At 40.7% G+C, this 19,728-nt stretch overlaps 1 protein-coding gene across 2 annotated transcripts in view; it reads right to left on the bottom strand.

Annotated features, from left to right (window-relative positions):
• The window catches only part of PPP2R5E (protein phosphatase 2 regulatory subunit B'epsilon), a 77,164-nt gene that overhangs the window by 13,709 nt on the left and 43,727 nt on the right, over positions 1-19,728 (bottom strand). For both annotated transcript variants that reach the window (XM_039732998.1, XM_039732999.1), the window contains exons 4-5: positions 9,668-9,769; positions 6,979-7,071 (exon numbers count right to left, since the gene is read on the bottom strand). In XM_039732998.1, coding sequence (XP_039588932.1) covers positions 6,979-7,071; positions 9,668-9,769 — 195 coding nt within the window. The remainder of the gene's footprint in view (positions 1-6,978; positions 7,072-9,667; positions 9,770-19,728) is intronic.

Raw genomic sequence — 19,728 nt, 5'->3', positions numbered from 1 at the left:
TCATGAAAACACATGAATGAAAGAATGTGACATCCGTGGTACCCCAGGAGTAGATAACCAGCAATAAAAATATCAGCTGGAACCTCAGTACAGCATCCTAAACCTCAGAATAATAAATTTGTGATTAACTAGCTCCAAAATGCTGGCTTCCTTCTCCTCAAAAATAAATATGATAAGACAGTTTGCCTTTTACCATCCACCATTCCCTGACTCTGCAGAACCAGAAGATCCTCCTTTGCTCCAATACTTTGTTCTCACAAGGTTGTATAAAGGTCACATTTTTCTAATTGCTTGTAATTCATATGATGAGCTCTTAAGCCTTCCTAGTAATTGCATGGCCCTCACACTGTGGAAAGACTCAACAGGGAAGTCCATGACTGTTGGGAAGGATGAAAGTTTGACAAGAAAGTCTCACAGATATGTATGCTTAGCAGAAAGATTTTTGAATGTAGAAGCTGAGGAAGGAAGAGAGATGGAAGCAAGTTTTGATATAGAAGAAAAGAATTGCTGAGCCAGTCTTACTGGATAACCAAGGAGGCAAAGGGTCTGTCTGTTAGAAGGGGGTTTTTAGGGGCCCGGACAGAAGCTGCTGCTGGACAGTGCCTGGATTGGAGCCTCTATACACAGCGCCTGCTGCATAGCTGGACAGCAGGTGAGCACCGGGAATCATGGGGCACAATAAGTCTGTTCCTCGGAGAGATGTGTATCAGCATCTAAAATCATTAGTTAAATCAAGTCCAAAATCCTTGCCTAAGCGAGAGCTCAAAGAGCTTTTTAAATGGACTATAACTCGTATCCCAAATGCTGACTCTGAAGCCTTCTATACCAGAGTTTTGGGAATCTGTGGGGGTTTAATTATACAATGCTATCTCTCGGCGCGATAAAACAGCAGCGGAACTTCTCCCCGCTTGCCGAGTCCTTGTGGAAATCTTCGCCATGAATCCCCCACCACCGAGCCCCTGCCCCATTCCACCTGCACCCTCTGAGCAGGCCCAGCCGGCCTCTCCAACCGCGAGGAAAGGGGAGGAGGGGGAGAAGGAAACAGCAACTGCCCATGCAGCAGGAGAGACAGACAATACTAACGATGTCTCGGAGAGAGAGGGGAATTGCTTTATTCCAAAGCCAGGAAACCCCGAAAACCAAGTAGAAATGTTTCCAAATAACGCCAGGGCTTGCCCCGGGAATGGAGAGGCTCTTACAGTGGCGCCCACGTTTTAGTTGGCAAACTCGGAGTTATTGGCAGTAAGAGACCTCTCGGTGAACTCAGTAAAAAGCGGCCGCACGGATCAGGCACCTGAAACGAGGGTGACCGGGGCCCGGACAGAAGCTGCTGCTGGACAGTGCCTGGATTGGAGCCTCTATACACAGCGCCTGCTGCATAGCTGGACAGCAGGTGAGCACCGGGAATCATGGGGCACAATAAGTCTGTTCCTCGGAGAGATGTGTATCAGCATTTAAAATCTTTAATTAAATCAAGTCCAAAATCCTTGCCTAAGCGAGAGCTCAAGGAGCTTTTTAAATGGACTATAACTTGTATCCCAAATGCTGACTCTGAAGCCTTCTATACCAGAGACTTTTGGGGATCTGTGGGGGTTAAGTTATACAATGCTATCTCTCGGCGTGATAAAACAGCAGTGGAACTTCTCCCCACTTGCCAAGTCCTTGTGGAAATCTTCGCCGTGAATCCCCCACCACCGAGCCCCTGCCCCATTCCACCTGCACCCTCTGAGCAGGCCCAGCTGGCCTCTCCAACCGTGAGGAAAAGGGGAAGGGGGAGCAGAAAACAGCAACTGCCCATGCAGCAGGAGAGACAGACAATACTAACGATGTCTCGGAGAGAGAGGGGAATTGCTTTATTCCAAAGCCAGGAAACCCCGAAAACCAAGTAGAAATGTTTCCAAATAACGCCAGGGCTTGCCCCGGGAATGGAGATTTTTCAACCCAGAAAGAAATACCTAGCCCCAGGAATTCTCCGGCGCTGCTCCTGGTTCAGAAGAATCCCCACAGGGATCAGATTTCCAGCAGCCCAGCAGTCCCAGAATGGGGGTTCCCATCCCCCCTCACGAAATTAAAGAACCAGTTTTACACAAGAGCAGCCTCCACGGCCTGGCACCTGTCCCTGTACAGCGGGGCCGGTGTGGGCTCCGTGCCCAAGGTGCCCTGGAGCTGGCAGCCCTGCGGGGTCCGGCCCGGCCACTCCAGCTCTACAGGTCAGGGAATGGTAGAAAGAACACATCAAACTCTAAAATGCATTTTAGATCAACAAAAAGCGGGGGGAGTCCAGGATACACCTCAAAGTTGAATAAGGCTTTGTATGTTTATAACTTTTTGAATAGCTCTGCAGAAGAGCCAGATCCCCCTATTTACAGACATTTCAAGAACAACAAAAAAGCAAAACTGAAAGAACACCCTCCTCCAGTTTTAATTAAAAATCTAGAATCAGGAAAAATAGAGGGACCATTTGATCTTATTACACGGGGCAAGGGGTTTGCGTGTGTTTCTACAAATACAGGACTCAAGTGGATTCCAACAAAAACCAGGTGGAACTGTACCACCCCTCAAAGCCTGTGGACATTTCCACACCAGCCAGTGACCCTGCGAGTGGAAGCCGAGAGACAGGCACACAAAAGTGATTTACACAGGATCACCCAGAGAAAACTGTCTGTCAGAAACTGTACTCCTTATCACCCAGTTTATAACAATATGACTTCTTGGTGTAATCAAACTAAGCTTCTTCTATATGATGAATCTTATGCAGATCGTTTTAACAAACTTCCAATTCGATTTCCTAAAGGAATTTGGCTCATATGTGGAGACAGGGCTTGGCAGGGTATTCCCTCAGAACTAGACGGCGGCCCTTGTGCTCTGGGTCCACTTACAGTAATTGCTCCCAGTATCAAAAAAGCAATGAAAAAGAAAAATAGAAAAATAAGATCATTATGAGAGCAACTGTGATAGTGAGTTTCACCCTTGGAACTCTGGAAATTCAATTGTTACAAGCATTTTTTTACCTCAGTTAAGTTCTGCAATTGCATTGAAACAGTTAAACAAATTAGGGTGTTGGCTCAGTAAAGAAGTGAATGCCACCTCTACAATAATTAGTGATTTGCTGACAGATGAGGAGGCAGTCAGACATGCCACTTTACAAAACAGAGCTGCTATTGACTTTCTTTTACTAGCACATGGACATGGTTGTGAAGATTTTGAAGGATTGTGTTGTATGAATTTGTCTGATCATTCTGCTTCTATTCATAAACAGCTGCAAAACTTAAGAGATTTAGCTAACCAAATTACAACAGATGAATCATCTTGGTTAGACAATTTGTTTAGGCTCTGTCACCCATGACCCTGGACTGCTGCAACATCTTGCATGTGATAAACTGTGTTTTGGAAGAGCCACCTGGAGTCCTGCATCTCTCATTCAGGCTCTTACACATGACAGCACTGGGTCTGCGGCTACAGGACCTCCACCAATTGTCAAAAATCAAAAGCACCAGAGGGAATTAATCCTTCACTTTGAACAAAATGGTGATTTCATTATCAATACCAATTAAAAAACCAAAACAAAACAATGAATAATAAAAAACTACAATAACAAAGAACCCACATTTACTAAGTAGCTCTTAAATACACAGCAAAATGGTTATGTGAGACTCAGTGAAGAGAGAAGGTGTTTTAGTGTCTGGTATTGTACAGAACATATCCCAAACACTGGCACCTGAAGCTGCATGAAATGAGCAGCAGGAATATCACCTGCAGATCTTTGTTTTATTCCCCTTGAATCCTCTGCCACAACAGTCTGAGCTTTCCCTTAACCACCTTCTTCATTTTTTTAATGACACCATGACATTGAGTATTCTGGTGGATGTTTGGAATAAATTCAGAGGTAAACTTTAAAGCAAAAAGCACAACCACCTGCCACAACTGTACAGAATCCAGGGAATTCTAATTTTTAGTAATCATAGGCAACCAGTATCTGTCTTGCATGAAAAAAGTAACTGTGAACCAGTACCTGTCTTGCAAGAGAAATAAAGACAGTTTGTCAAACAGGTCTTACAAATGGGTAAGACACTGTCAGAAAATCATTACAGGAGTGACAGAAAACAAAATTATCTTAGATTCACAAACAGATAAATTATAAATACCTATTACAAGTAGATATGTCAGTGTATGCATGCTATACATGATCTCTGTTAAACTGCTACACAACTTTGAGGAGGTGAAGAAAGACATGAAAAAAATGATTAAAAGCTGTTAGGCTGTCTGGGATTTTGCTTTCTAACATGCAGGTCTAGGACTGATGCACACATTCTTCCTCATTGTTTGGAACATTTCTGCAGCTTGCCATGAGACCTCACTGTATTTTCCTTGCTGTAAGAATCTGTGGTGGGGATTTCACGAGGGAAGTATGAGGTTTGTCAGCTGCCCTCCAGACGTTATCAACACACTGCTCTGCTCAATTAGTTCTAGATTTCAATAAATAAATAGTCACCTCATCCTTCCCCAAATAGCACATTTCAGCCTAAGACAGCAAACAGCTGGAAGCACTTACGTTTTTTGTTTTCTTACTGGATTGAAAAGTATTTATATTTCCAGTTCTCTTTTGCAGATTCTCTCTGGAAACACTGCTAAACTAAGACTAAGTCTCTCATTAAAATAAAATAAAAAAAACCCAAAAAAACCAACTAATAATAAGACTATTATTTTGCTATGTCCAATTTGCTTTCAGGTTTCAGCAATAAAGTCTTATTTTTATGAATAAGCTACAAGGCTTCCATAATATATTTTGACTATTCTAAACACACACAGAAAAGGGAAATTAATTTTCCAAAATAGCAACCTACATAACACAGAGACTTGTGGATATATTTGAATAGTATGTCTCTTAGCAACCACTGCCAACCAGTTCAAACTGTACATAAGCAGGCTTTAGAAATGAACAGCTACACTGGTAAATACAGTATTTTATTAAAACATACAGTTGAAAGCCAGAAACACAGCTATACTTAAAAAAAAAAAGGCAAAAAGCAAGTAAACAAGCAAAAAGTTTTTGAAAAGTCCATTAAAACAGCTTCTTTATGTTTGTTTTTTTTTTTCATACAGGCATCCTCACTGCCAAGAAACACTTCATTAAAATTTTAAAAAAAGAAACTTAAAAATTAATTTTGAGAAAAAGCTGATTCCAAATACTCCAAATGTCCCATTTGTGTTGTCACTGTCACGAGACACAAAAATACTGAATGTTCTTGAGTCTCAAATTGCTTTCCTGTGTAAGGGACCTCAGCTGCAGATACTCAGGAGTTACCCCTGACACACAACAAACACAATAGGAAGTGGAAGAACACTCCAGTTCCTACAGTTCACCACAAAGTATTTACACACATGGAAATATAACTACTTACTTGTGTGGGTATATGTATACATATATGTCTGAATATAACTTTTTATAGAAAAATGTGAATTTTAAATTGACACACTGTGCACAGCAATATAAAAATGTGCCTCACCAAACCCCATGGCAAGAACATAGGAATCCTTACAACTCCTTTGACCTCCTAATTGTCATATCATGTTTTCTGATGTGTAGGTTTTTAAATCTCATATTCCCCTCTTTCAGTAGATAACATTCTTCCATTTAGTAGAATTAATGAAAACTACCAAGATTAAAAAAACAATAATAAATCCTTGGTTTAGACCATTCTCCTGGGCCAAACTGACAGTTCTGAATGTCTTAAAAAGGTTGAGTGGGATGTTGCCAGTCATGACCAAGTTCAGCAGCAGAGAACAGGAGCATCTAAGAATTATTTTTACCAGATTTCGGAGGAGAGCACATGCATTCATCCTAATACAATCCTGCTCTATCTAATCAAACTAAAACCAGCCTGGAAAAACCTGTCAGGAGTGATTTGTCATGCATATTCTTTTATCTCCAGCAGGTACTGGATGAACACATTGGTGCACCTCCTTCTCAAATCAGTACTGAGATGAACAAAAAGGAAACCACCAGAGGTTTGATCCAGATGAAAAATGCTCCTGTGTTTAGGAGATGGATAAAATAAAAACTCAAGTATATCCTATTGCTTTTGTAGGATGAAAAAGGTCTTGTGATACTGAGAAGGAAACTGATTTCCCTTCTTTGAAACTTTGAATCTAAGGACAGAAATTGCTCTGTTCACTACATTTTTCAGGTATTCTTCAACCAAACAACATAGATGAACAATAAAAGCACAACTTTTATTGCCTCAGCAAAACAGGGGAAAAATAAAAGCTCCAGGAGTGATAAGAGGCACGAGAAACTCAGCATTTCTGAAGACCTTTCTCCAGACAACTTTAGTTGCTTTTTCATTCAAGTGTCAGCCTGCAAGGAAACTCCATTTTCTAACTAAATAGGAATCATTCTAAAGTCCCCTGATTTCAAAAGCAAGCTAAAGACAGCATCAGCCACAAGGTTCTTTTTGACTTTGCAGTTACACAAAAACTCACTAAAAGGGAAAATAAAACCCAAGACAGGCCTGTTCTAAAATCTGAAGACAAAAAAGCTATCTGTGGACTGTCTTGGCTTATTCCAGAAAACAAATGTATAAACAATACTAAGACACATTAAAACTGGTGTTCAAGTAGTCTCTTTCTCTAGAGAGAACTGCATTTTGAGACTACCTGGTAGCAAACTTTTAATTTTTCAACAGTTACTGTTTCAACTCTGTCTCAAAACGAGTAAGTCAAATATTTTGACTGAGGTATTGAAACTGGATCCAAACCATCTATTTTATGTATCTATAGTAACAGAGACTGACATATAAACACACACACCTTTTCCCACTACCTCCATAGATTGAAAACCTTCATTGTAGATGCTGGTTTTGCCTTTTTCTGTTGCAAATGAAGTTACACTTTCAAATTCTAAACTAAATCTTTTTAAAGGATTTTTTTTTTCCCCCAAAAGCAGCACTAAGCCTTAAAGAAAACACACCAGCTTACCTGCAATACAAATTTCTGATCTATGTACTTTTTGGCAATGCTGGGCTGAAATTCTTGGCTTTCCAAAAATCGAATGAAAAACTCATATACAAGCTGCAAAAGAAAAGAATAACCAAAACATGGGTTTAGTTTATAACTTGATTGCTCTTTATATTTTTAGTATTTCCCTAAATTATTTTGTTAGAAGATTAACTGCTTATTTTTCCCCAGTACAAAGGGTTAAAAAAATGGAAAACATTTTTCTCCTTTATCAAATTGCCACCTTTTAGTTAAAATTAATTACATGAGATTTTTAAGCTGCCTCTGCTTATTTAACTCCAGTCAAAGACATTTCATCACCAAGAACAGGCACTGCCATCTTGTAATGCTTGTTATCATCTTGTAAAGCTTCCCAGAGTAATTGGGAAGCACATTTAAACTGCCCTCTGAACTGCTGAAGTCACATCAAATACAGACATTACAATTCTGAAGGGGTTGGTGAAACAGTTGGAAATATTTAAATTAAATTAGAAACTGCTTAGAGTAGTGTTCTAGTACAACTTGAAACACAGAAGGAGAATACAAACCAGGATTTATTCAGAAGTTCCTAACTTACTGTAAAGATTAGCCTCAGGGCTGGAGAAAATCTGCTTATTTTCATGCAATTCCATCTCTACCTAAACTCTTCATTGGGACAGCAAGACTTTTCATTTAGTGGAGAAAAAGAAGAGTATAAAAACCAGGGAACAAGGAAGTGAAGTGAAACAGAGACCGCTGTGGCCTCATAAGACAGCAGCTCTGATCTGTCACTGATAATGAGCTACCAGCCAGCCATTCTCTTTGCAGAACCTTTTCATAAAGAGCAGCCATTGAAAACTTTTTCCTTTTTGTCTTTAGTGAGTATGAATATTGATACTGAAAGGAGAAAGGAAGCTTAAAAATTACATTTTAAAATAATTTTAAACTTTTCCATGACAGAAATATGCTGCAAAACTGCTGCTGGTACTTTGTAACAGTGTTCTCTGACTTCTCAAAGGAAGCAATAGGAAATCAAAAAGAAGGAGAGAGGTTTAGAAGTAAGCTGTGGGAAAAGTGACAGCTTACACAACACCAACATTAAATCATCAGGAAATCAATTCCATTGACTTTTCACAAATACTTTGGTGAATTTCTTCTTGACAATGCTAAGTCATCCACTGGATAAGAAATTCCATAATTTCCATGCAAGTAATGACATTTTGAACTACAGCACCAGTGTCACTGAATGTGCTGTTTCCAGGCAGGCACAGCTCCTCAGAGCTGCCTTGAAGTTTTGAAGATTCTTATTTTTTTTGTGAAATTTAAATATAAATGAGGGATGAACCTACATTTCAACAGATTCTGAATCAGAGAGCACAAAAGAGTGAAAAAAACCGCTCACAGGATTGTGCATGCAACTGTAAAATAAAATCCTCATTTCAGGCTGAGATCAACTCTGCTTCTTTGCTCACAAAAACTCCCCAAGCTCCACAAACTGTTACTCAAGCAAACTTCCTGTAAATTTACCAGTGGTGTGAGTCATGATCCTGACTAACACACACAGGATCTTCATCTATATTTTCTATAAAAGAATCTACTGCATTAGTATCAATGATGTTTTCTCCAGTTTAGTTTACGTTCATTCAAAATCACAGAATGATGGAATGGTTTGGGGTGGAAAGGACTTTAAAAATCACCTCATTTCACACCCTCTGCCATAGGCAGGACACCTTTCCCAAGACCAGGCTGCTCATCCAACCTGGCCTTCAACACTGCCAGAGATGGGGCAGCCACAGCTTCTCTGGGCAACCTCTGTGCCAGGCCCTCACAAGTCAAGAGCTTCTTATTAAAGTGTAATCTGAATCTCTCCTTGTCCTACCACTATCTGACCATGTAAAAAGCCACTCTCTCCCTTGGTTTTTCACAAGCTCCCTTTCAAGTATGGGAAGGTTGCAATGAGATTTCCCTGGGGCCTTCTCTCCTCCAGGATGAACAACCCCTGCTCTCTCAGCCTGTGCTCACAGGACAGGTGCTCCAGCCCTCTGATCATCTTTGCACCCTCCTCTCTGGACCCATTCCAACAGGTCTACAATTTTATTGTGCTAATAACTCCAGACCTGGATGCAGTGTTATTCCACATGGGGGGTCTCAAAATCCCTTGTTTAGACAACTGAAATTCAGAGGAAGGGATGCTACTCAGTGAGCTTGAATCCTGCTCCAAACACCTGGGAGCAAACCTTGACTCGAGGAGGGGAAGGAGGACTTAGATAGGGATGCAGCTTCACATTCATTTTTCTGATCAGCTGCCAACACCTGTGCACCTTCCTATGAATATTAACCACTCTCAATAAAGCAAAACTGCCAGCAGTGTCATCCTCACAATGCTCTTGCTGCAGTTGTTGAAAAATACTTGTGCATCAAAGCAGTTGGGAAAGCCAATTTTTAAATCAGTGAAGGACAACAGGAATATAAGGGACACCATCAATATAATTTTGAAAGAAAGCTTTAACATTTTGCAAACATCACAAAGTTCTCTCCCTTCTCTGCAGGTACTTTGCTAGAATCATAAACAGTATTAATAAATGTTAGTGTCTCACAGACTAGTTCTGATTCACAGGTTTAAAAAAAAGGCCAAGAAAATTATTAGATACACCAAGCAATGACAAGAATTTCTTCTGAGGTAAATAAAAACCTGTAAGTGCGGCCACGATGCCTCCAAGGTGGGCTCATCCTCTTCTGGATCAAATTCATTGCTGTCACTAGGTGGGAGAGTTCTGAAGATATTGCAAGATACCTGAAAAGGCAAAGAAAGGAGGATGAAATCCATTCTGCAAACAGGTAACAGATTTCAGGACTCCCTATGTCTGTACCTGCTCCATCCTTCATCACTTGAACACTGTTTCTTTTTCCTGCTGTCTGAAAAGGTTCTTTAGCAACAGCACAGGGCTAAGGAACCTGTCACTTGGCAAACCTGTCCCCAGCCTTGGCTTTTCTCCTTTCCTCTGATACCCCAGCATTACCCAGTCTGCCACCATGTTCCAGAGGAGCCCACCAACACGTAATTCCCAGTCCTGATGGGCATCAGTGGGAGCCAGGACTGCTAAAGAGTTGTAGGAAATACCATCAACTCATCTTTGTAAGTGTTGTCATATAGCATTTGATTATTTTTGTCTGGACAGAGAAACATTAATGATTAAGGTCTCATCTGTCAGTACTTGTTAGGAGCTGCCAGTGCTACTCACACATTAAATGCTTGGACACCTCATGCCAAGTACAGAACTTGGTACTAAATGAAAGCAAATAATAGTATTTGCTCGACACTTAGCCTACATTTTATTTCATGGCTGGCTCGCTTTGCTTAATCTTATTTAGAGGTACTTTGGTGAGACTGCCTGGCTTTGTGAGGTTCATGCTATCAGCAAAGACTGAGCCAGAGAGCTTTCCTGGGTTAATTAGAGTGCTGAATGGAGCGTACCACTTATTATGCAGCAAATCTGATAACTGCAAACATGCTGTAGGGCCCCTCTGCACTTGGAAGGTGATGATGTGCCTTCCTTGCTCTGCTCCTGCGCATTTGACCCATCCTTAAGCTGGTTAATCAAACAGCTGGGAAAAGCAGCATGTTATCCCCTAATCTATACATGACCCCTTCATAGTAGTTCAGAACCACCTTTTCCCGTGCTGGGGCAGAGACGAGTGACAGCCGACCCCGGCACTAAGCTATTTAAGACACAAAACTAGTATGTTCTTCAGCATCCTTGTTTATTTTTCCAGCTTTTTTGCTCCTGTAAATGTTTTAGTGTGTAAGGAGTATTTTCAGTATGTTGGTGACTTAGTGAGAAAAGGCACTTTAAAGTCCACAATTTAAATACAATCCAAATACTGATAAAACCAGGTTTAAATAGGGTGAAGTTTTAGAATTTGCAAGACGAACAGAACAGATTCAGGCACTGCAGAAACAAAGATGAAAGAGGCAAGTGCAGGAAAGCACACGTGGTGCACCCAGTGAGGGATGTTGACTGAACACAGAAGAGTGAGCAAGGCAAACCAGTGAGCACAGAAAACGAGAGGCCACGCTGGTTTGTGCTGGGACTTGTCCCTTCCTGCCACAAGAGGGTGTGTGCCACTGCAGTTCCAGTCCTGCAGGCTCTGCAGGAGCCCCACTCTGGAAAGCTCAGCACTGCTTTCAGCCTGGAGACTCAGCCCTTCCTGCAGCCTGTGCTGATGGGTACCGAGCTCCTCCTGCCCTGAGCCCACAGCAGAGTGACTGCCAGCATTCATCACGAGAAGATCTTTTCCTCCTTTCTCCAGCCTCTTCACCAACTCATTCACTTTTCTCAAGAGCCCCTTCATGAACAGACATTTCTAATCTCATGAGAGGTCAAATAACTATACCAGGAATACACACATGTTACAGTTTGTCTTTCCTCAAGGATTCCTGAGCTCCTCCTTCTACTATCCCTGATATGAAAATGCAGGGAGAGGAGGAGAGTGATCACAATTAGCAAGACAGAGTTTCTATGGTACAACACAAAAGAGGGCAGACAGCAGAAAAGATTTTTAAGTAAGAAGTGGGAAATGTACATTGTATCCAAACATTTGGGATTCTAAAATACTTAGTCAAGCATTTTTTTGTTAATGCTTCACAGTCAAAAATTCCAGCTCTCTCAGGATTTGGATCAAAATAAGAAACTAAGAAAACCAAAGATAGCTTTTTTCCCCCATTTCCGGTTTAAACTTCATTTGAAACAAGAAAGAAAATTTTCTGCAAATTTAACTATACATGTATTATTAAAACTTGTACCTACAGATCACTCATCAGCTGTTTTGTTTAGAAACTGGAACAAATACTGAATTATGGCACAAGCAAAACCTGCAAGGGAAAGTACATACTTTCAGAATGAAGACCTAAACAAAGACAAATTCCTCTAAGACTCAAGTCAAACCAAGCCTCAAGCAGTTAGTGCCAGGGCCTTACTAGCATGACAGAAGTATGAGAGGTTCAGCAACAATTAGCTAAGTTCCAGCACAGACACCTGGATCTTGAGCTTGGGACAAAATTAGTATGATCTCTGGAGAGTGCCTATTAAAAAATGCCAGTGTCAAGGCAGCTCAAAAGCAGGTTTTTTTGCATAAGAAAATTAACATACAGGAGTAAATGCAATTCAAACTAGAATATGGTCCAAGCATGCAGTTTGCTCTCTTTAATTTTCTGGTTTGCATTAGGAGTAAAGATAAGCTATGTGGAGCCAAAATGCAGATATTCTCCTGAGGAGAACAGACAGAACAGGTTATCTTTAAGTGATTTCCCCAGGTTACCATAACTTCAGGAGATAATGTGTGCCATTACAGTTACATTCATCACCACAACACAGCACAACAGCTCATTTACATGCAGTGTCAATTTATAGCATGCTTATCTAAATCAGTAGCCTCTGGGTGGTTAATGTTTATAAGCCTCTAAGGGAGAACTGAAGGCAACAAGTCCTTCCATGCATGAACTGCCCAGCTGTACATTGGAGACCCTGACAGCCACCACATAACACAGGAATGCACTACATCAGATCTGCAAAGACTTTTTCTCAGATAGGCATAAGGCAGCTATTTAGAATTTATCCCTGGGCCCAAGCAGCATGCCAAAACTCCTTCAGCTGGATAGCTGAACCATTTCTCTCCTGACCTTTCTTGGACCATCAAGCCAGAGGACATCCCTGCCAGCCTGCACACACACTCCCCAGTGATGCCTGTCCCAAAGCCAACACAAATGACTATGGATCAATACTGACTTCCGTCTGCCACTGATTAGGAACACCTCCAAGCCCAGATGATCCTTTTGGAGGCAAAACCAGAACTCCAATATTCTAGAAAGCTGTATCAAGACAGATGTCCCCTCTCTGCCCTCAAAAACACCTGCACCCGCTTCTCCATGGCTGTACCTTTCAGAAGCACCACACTGGGTTTGTACAAAGTCCACCACAGCTTCTCCACCACACAGAATATGAACACCCAAGTGCCAGAAACCAACTTAACAAGCACTTAAATCTACCCCTTGGCACAGAATCAAAAACATCCCAGAGCTAAGTGGAAATGCTGAAATGACATTTCCAGACTGGAGATGCACAGAAACCTCTGAGCTCTGTGTCAGTCAGGCACAAGTCACAGAATCATGGAGTGGTTTGGGTTGGAAGGGACCTTTAAGGTCATCTCATTCCAACACCCTGCCACGGGCAGGGATGCCACCCACTATACCAGGCTGCTCCAAACCCAGCCTGGCTTTGAACACTTCCAGGGATAGGGCAATCACAACTTCTCTGGGCAACCTGTGCCAGTGCTTCACTTGCCCTCTTCATAAAGAATTTGTTCTTCAGCTCTGATCTAACACCTAACTCCAACCAGATACAAGACAAAACTCTCCGGGGCAATTACAAGTCAATGTCAATTTGTTAAAAACAAACAAGAGAGGGAAGGCTGCTCTGTAACCCCCCAGAGAGTGAGCTGCAATTTCTGAACAGATCTGATGGCTGGTACCTGGCAATGCACAACCACAAAATTAGGAATAGACAGGTAAAAGCATCAAGATTCAAGAAATCTTTATCACCACATTTATATTTGAATTAACTTTTAGTAAAGAAGGTAGTAAGAGGCTCAAGTCTGAAGTCAAAATTCATGTTTTGAGAAGTCCTCTCTTTGCCCCTCACTGGAGCGCTATAAAAGTGACAATGCTGTAACAGAAACACTTCACAAATTGAATTGCAGCTGAGCACTTCTATTCTGTGCTGTTTGAAACAAAGATTTTTATCAGTAATAGTCTTCCTGAATGAAAGCTGAAATGAAAACAAACACACACAGCAAAGTTTAATGTATTCTCTATATAAAACCAGGGTAAGTGGATACCCATTTAGCTTACAGGGAACACCTGTTCTTCAATTAAAAATATGTGGAATCATCCAAATAAACCCCATGTACATATAAAACTGAAACCCAGTATCTCTGCTCACAATGTTTAAACTGCTGTGCATAATAATAACATAGAGAAGCAATAAAATGTAATTAAGTCATAACATGAAGCCATGCTAACCTGGAGACAACACTGGCCCCTGGAAAAGCCACTGGACTTGTCCTTCTGAAAAGTATCTGCATAAGTGGAGTTTTTTTAATGTCATTTACGGATTTACATATTCTAGAGCCTGAAGCAACTACTGCAGTCACTCAGCTATAATCTCTCTACAAAACCGCTGAATTGTTCCCAGAAGTTTGACTAAAGAACATCTTACAAAATGTAGTATCTAATTTTATCTTAAAAGATTATAAACTGTTCCACCAGCTCTCTTTTCCTAAAGTTTCACTACTAATTTAGCTACAGCACTGTTTGTGATCTCAAGGTTGAATCTGCCTGATACCCTGTTGGTTCTTGTTAAACCACCAGATCTCTTTTACACCTGTATACATATTTGCATATGCAGTATGTGTCTATCTATAGATAGGTATTTTTATATAGACATGACAACTCTCAACCTCTGTGTCGTTAAATGGAAAAACAAAGCTCCTAAACCCAGGCAGTTGTTGGTTTCTCTGTTTGTTTTTAATCCTGTGATTATTTTTACTTCCTTCCTTTGACCTCCCACCTGTGCACAAGTGCACTGGGGTATATAAAAGGCAGACCATCTCCCTCTTTTTTCCTGCATGTTGTCATATTAATTTATCGACATTCACTTCTTTGAACAGAGCAGCGTACCAGAAATTCATATTAAGATACTCATGATAAGCAATCCACAATGCTCAGGTTCTTTTCTGCACCACTGCTTGCCTGAATACAGTCTTTCAGGGCTTAATATTACGTGCCTTCTTTTGCCCAGAAGCATTACTTTTGACTTGGCTGCATCAAAATGAACTACACTGGACTGTGAACAGTCAACAATCCAGATCACAGGCTGGGGGGAAAACAGTTCTTCTCATTTCCCTTGACCTTTAAGTCTTCTAAAAATTCAATCAATAACCTGGAAGAATTTAGCTCTGGATCAGGGCTCCTAAACTTGTTAGCTTACCATCACCCACCTCAGTGGTGGTAGCAGCTTCCATCCATACAGATGAGGAAGCAGCAAACCTGAGATCCTTGGGCAATGTTTCTCTTGGCAGAACTACAACAGGAGTGACTGTAGGACAAAACAGCTGGAGCTCAGGTGCAATGTCCACACCATGTTTTTAGAGGAAGAAGCTGCTTTCTAGTGATATCTTGCACTGAAAAAAGCAGCAGCCATACTCCTGCAGGGGATGATTTGCCCAAAAGAAACCCAATTTACAAACCCTGAAACCTATCCTAGAACCACAGAATGGTTTGGTCTGGAAGGGACCTTAGAGGTCATCTAGTTCCAATCTGCCCTCCCACAGGCAGAGACACTTTTTCACTAGACCAGATTGCTCCAAGCCTCATCCAACCTGGCCTTAAACAATTCCAGGGATGAGGCAGCCACAGCTTCTCTGGGCAACCTGGGCCAGTGGCTCACCAACCTAATAGTGAAGAATTCCATCCTAACATGTAATCAGTCCCTGTCCCTTTCCAAATTCAAACCATTACCATTTGCTCTCCCTCTCCAGTTTAAAACCACACTCCCATGCATTAATCTTGTTCACTCTAACAAGAACCAAGGTGGATTATGACACTCTGGATCTGAATTAGAAGCGTTAGCTCAGCCTCCAGCCCAGGCAGCAGCCCTGGGTACAACCCTGCTGGGAACTGGAGCTCTGCAATTCCACTCTAGGTCACCCAGACCCAAACTATATCTGGGTACCATACCAGTAACCCCATTCCTCACTATCTCCCTGTAACTAAGTTTTCAGATGATTCAATAGAAGAATTATTTATTTAATGTGTGCCAAGGTAATTCTATAATACAGTCTGAAAAATCATAGCAGTAGCTAAGTATCTTGGCCAAATTCAAGCACAGTACCAGCAGAAAGAGCCCCTCACCTCTAGAGCAGGCAGGAGATCAAGTGAAAGCCTGCCAATAAATGAACTTGAACTCTAGACAGCATTACAAAACTCAGGCTGTCCTGCACTCCAAACTAAAGAACAAAACATACAATTCAAAACTCGGGAAAACAATCCCTCGGAAGCAGATTAACACGGTGCTTGTCTGTAGACAAAATGCTTTAAAGGTACTTAAGAGGATGACACAGCCAAAAGAGGGTGTGGGGATGTAAAGGTGCTTTAAGTAATTAGTTAAATAAATAAATCTCAACTGCTTTTTGAACAAGAAAGTGTTTTTCCAGTATATTTCTTTGCTTCAGACCTAGTCACTGCACTGTTATGCAGATAAAGCCTGACAGATGCAAGGCCCATGTAACCAACCGCAGCAATAACGGATACGGGTAAATGTAATTACAGACTGTCCAGGAAAATTATTAGGGACAACTGCTGCAAGAGGAGCTGCCTCCAGCCGGTTTTTTGAGAAGGGCACAAAACATCAGAGCCTCTTCTTTTAATACACATTGTGCATTTAATACAAGCTAGGTGTATAAAGAATGTGAATAACAAAAACATCTAACAAAAGTATTTTGAAATAATGCATAAAAGAAATCAAAGTTAGATTCTTTTCTTGCCTCTACAGAATTGATAACCCTCACATTAAAGAAAGAACAGAATTTAAAATATTATGTGATCATTATGCTTTTTTTTCTTTTTAACAATAGCATGTTTGTTCCATTGTGGCTGCACCTACATGACAATTTTTAATCAAAAAACATTTGGGGGGTGTGAGAGTATATATATATTAGTTTCACTAATTTCCCTTAAACGCAAAATGACATTCAGTATTATATTTTGAAATCTAATGCAAGAAGCAACAGGAACATACACGTGTTTTTTGTTAAATCAAAAAGGTAAGACTGAATATAGGTGGGCCTGCAGAAAAATCTCTATCCAAAATCATTTTAATACAGAAACTCTGAAGATGTCATACTTAGTCACAAGACACAGCCAAAGCTATAGAAAATATAAAAACCATAATGCCTATGAAGTCTAACAGCTAGAACACTTCCTAAAAATAGGTTCCTCAACATACTAAAAAAATCATGGCTTAGCAAGATACTCTTTATGTTTAACGGGTCTGTCACAAACAAACTCCTGAGCAGACTCTGCCCTCACATCTGTTGAGACAAACCTGCAGTAAAAACGAATGCAAGTCTTTAGATTTATGTCAGTAGAAAGAAGAGAGAGAGAGAAAAAACAAAAACAAACCCAAACCAGAATCTGACCTTTAAAATGCATTTTTTGTGTTTATTTGGGTATTGATTTAACCAAGTTTCTTTCCCTGTGTTGCTTAACACAGCTTCTACACCACATGACATCTCCTATGATGTTTCACTTGGGCTGTACAGAAATTACTGTCTTATTTTACTCAATTTGCCATTACAGAAAAGATAAAGATGACAATGGGAAGCCAGAGGCATTTCAGCACTTAGAAAAGAGAACAAAGTATCACTACTGCATTCTAAAAGATGTATCTGAAGAGGGTTTCATTAGCCATCTCCTGTGGGCTGGCAAACACACACTGATGTGTAAACGTCAGGGCCAGGGTCTACAATTTCTAAAGAAGCAAGTAGGAGAGCTGAAAGGCTGCTCACCAACAAAGAGATTCACCCAGACTTCTCACTTTAACAGCTTGTCAATTTTTTCATCCATTTTTTAAATTAAATAGATCCGTTTCCTCCATCTATGTCTTAACATCCATAAAACACAAACAGCTCTACCACATACACTCTTCAGGATACCACAGATAAAAAACAAACATTTATTTCCTTCAACTACCACTGCTTAATCTACCAGCAAAAATCAGTATCATTAGTTTAAGCCTCCACATTTTGCTCAGACAGGAATAAATTTTAGATTAAGTGTCCAATTATTGGCTCATAAAGTCCTATTACTGGCATTTCCTTCTTAGCAGAGCGTGGCTTAATTGGCATGGCCATTTTTCCTAAGACTTGCCTAATTCTAAAGAATGTCATCTGCCCTTCTGAACAACACATCAAACTGCAGGGGAAGCACACTGAGCAATCCCCTCCTGAATAAATCTGTTCAGCTCATGGCCATTACCACAATTCCCAATTGTTCTCCCCACCAACTGATATTGATGACATGGATGAGTCCTCCGCAACTTGCTTTGCTGGTCATTACGAGATTCTGTTTTATTTTATTTTTTGAATAACAAATAATATGCCAGACACTGTATCGAGCTATAGAGAGTGGTTTAAGGAAGCAGATTTGCACACAGGTTGACAAACAGCCAAGTGGTTTCACATTTAGCTATATACAACATCATATCACATGCTCAAGAGAAGAAAATGAAAACATGTGATGTTACAAGCATGGATAAAGCTTTTAATGGCATAAATTTTAGATGGTTGGCATGAAAAACATGTATAAGTTATCTGGCTGCTACAAATGACTTTTTCAAACCCTTATATTTTAGAAGCAATTAAAAATCTTAGCTCTTCTGAAGAATTCTACTGGCAACCTTCCCCTAGCCTAGTATATCTAGAGCTGAACACCTTTTGTGTCACTAACAGAGATCATTAACATACACATACATTACAAAACCTTAAAACAAAAGAAGTCTCTTCCACAGAAATTACTTTTGCAAACATTTTAGATTATTTAGAATAGAAAACACTTGAGCTATTAATCCTTCTCTATGAATATTAGTAACTTTAAAAATACCAGTTTTAGACTGGTACACTTTTTTTTTCCTGCTCCTGGATGATGTTAAAACTCACAAAAGAACTTTTTTCCTCTTCACCTCCAAATCACAGTAGCCCAAAGAGAAAAGCAAGAAATATTAATTCTCAGATTCATAAACACTAAACATAAGAAGGCAGAGATCTTTGAAAGGGACACAGAAAAACTGGGCTCCGTTTTGATCACTTTTAAGATCCTGGTCTTTCAATGAAAACACTCCCATGACAATTGTGGCAGGCAGGCAGGGGGGATGCTAATTTGGTCAGGACATAGATACTGCTGTTTTCTTCACTATCATGACAGGTCTGAGACTGTCAACATGACAGCTCCCTTGTGAACCCAGCTGGAGACTGGTGGAAATCCCCAAAAGCACATGAAGGGGGTGGCTGCACTCCTGAAGTCAACTCTGCACATTTAAGTCTGTCTCAGTGTATGACTATGGGCACAAAAGTGCCTGAAACAAAAACATGTACTTACTGCAAAGAATAAGTTATACCAAAAAAACAGTGCTTCAGTACAAAGTGATTAATGCCATCTCTTCACCAGGCAGCATGGGCTGAAAACTTATTCTATATCATATTATAAGAACTACCTTTCCCTGTAGGGCCTGTGTAACTGTTCTCAAAGTGATGAAGTCTTGCTTCCATAGGCAAAGACCAGCAGGTAAAAACAGCATTTTTACCAGACAGTCCATCTACAAAAAACAAAATACCTGCAAGCCTCAAAAGCCCTGGTGATGTGGTTTAGCAGAAACACTACAACAGCACTCATTGGGACCATGGGCAGGAACCATTCATGGATCTGCTATGGGTTCACTCACACAAATTCAGCATCACAGCACTGCATCCTGCTCCCATGGAATACAACCACCAAAGTGGTTTCACAGCAGCACAAGCACCCAAAACACCACTGGCTGTGACAGGCACAATCAGGGGAGTCCAGCTGTCAACTGCTTACACCTCCACCAAAGCTCAGGTGGCTGTTGCAGGCTAGAGTTTCATCCAAAATCTAAATTACAA

The sequence above is a fragment of the Passer montanus genome, unplaced genomic scaffold (assembly GCF_014805655.1).
Source record: "Passer montanus isolate IOZ18808 unplaced genomic scaffold, ASM1480565v1 scaffold82, whole genome shotgun sequence".
Classification (NCBI taxonomy): Eukaryota; Metazoa; Chordata; class Aves; order Passeriformes; family Passeridae; genus Passer; species Passer montanus.
Note: the sequence above shows the minus strand (reverse complement) of the source record. Positions and strands in the feature narration are given on the sequence as shown.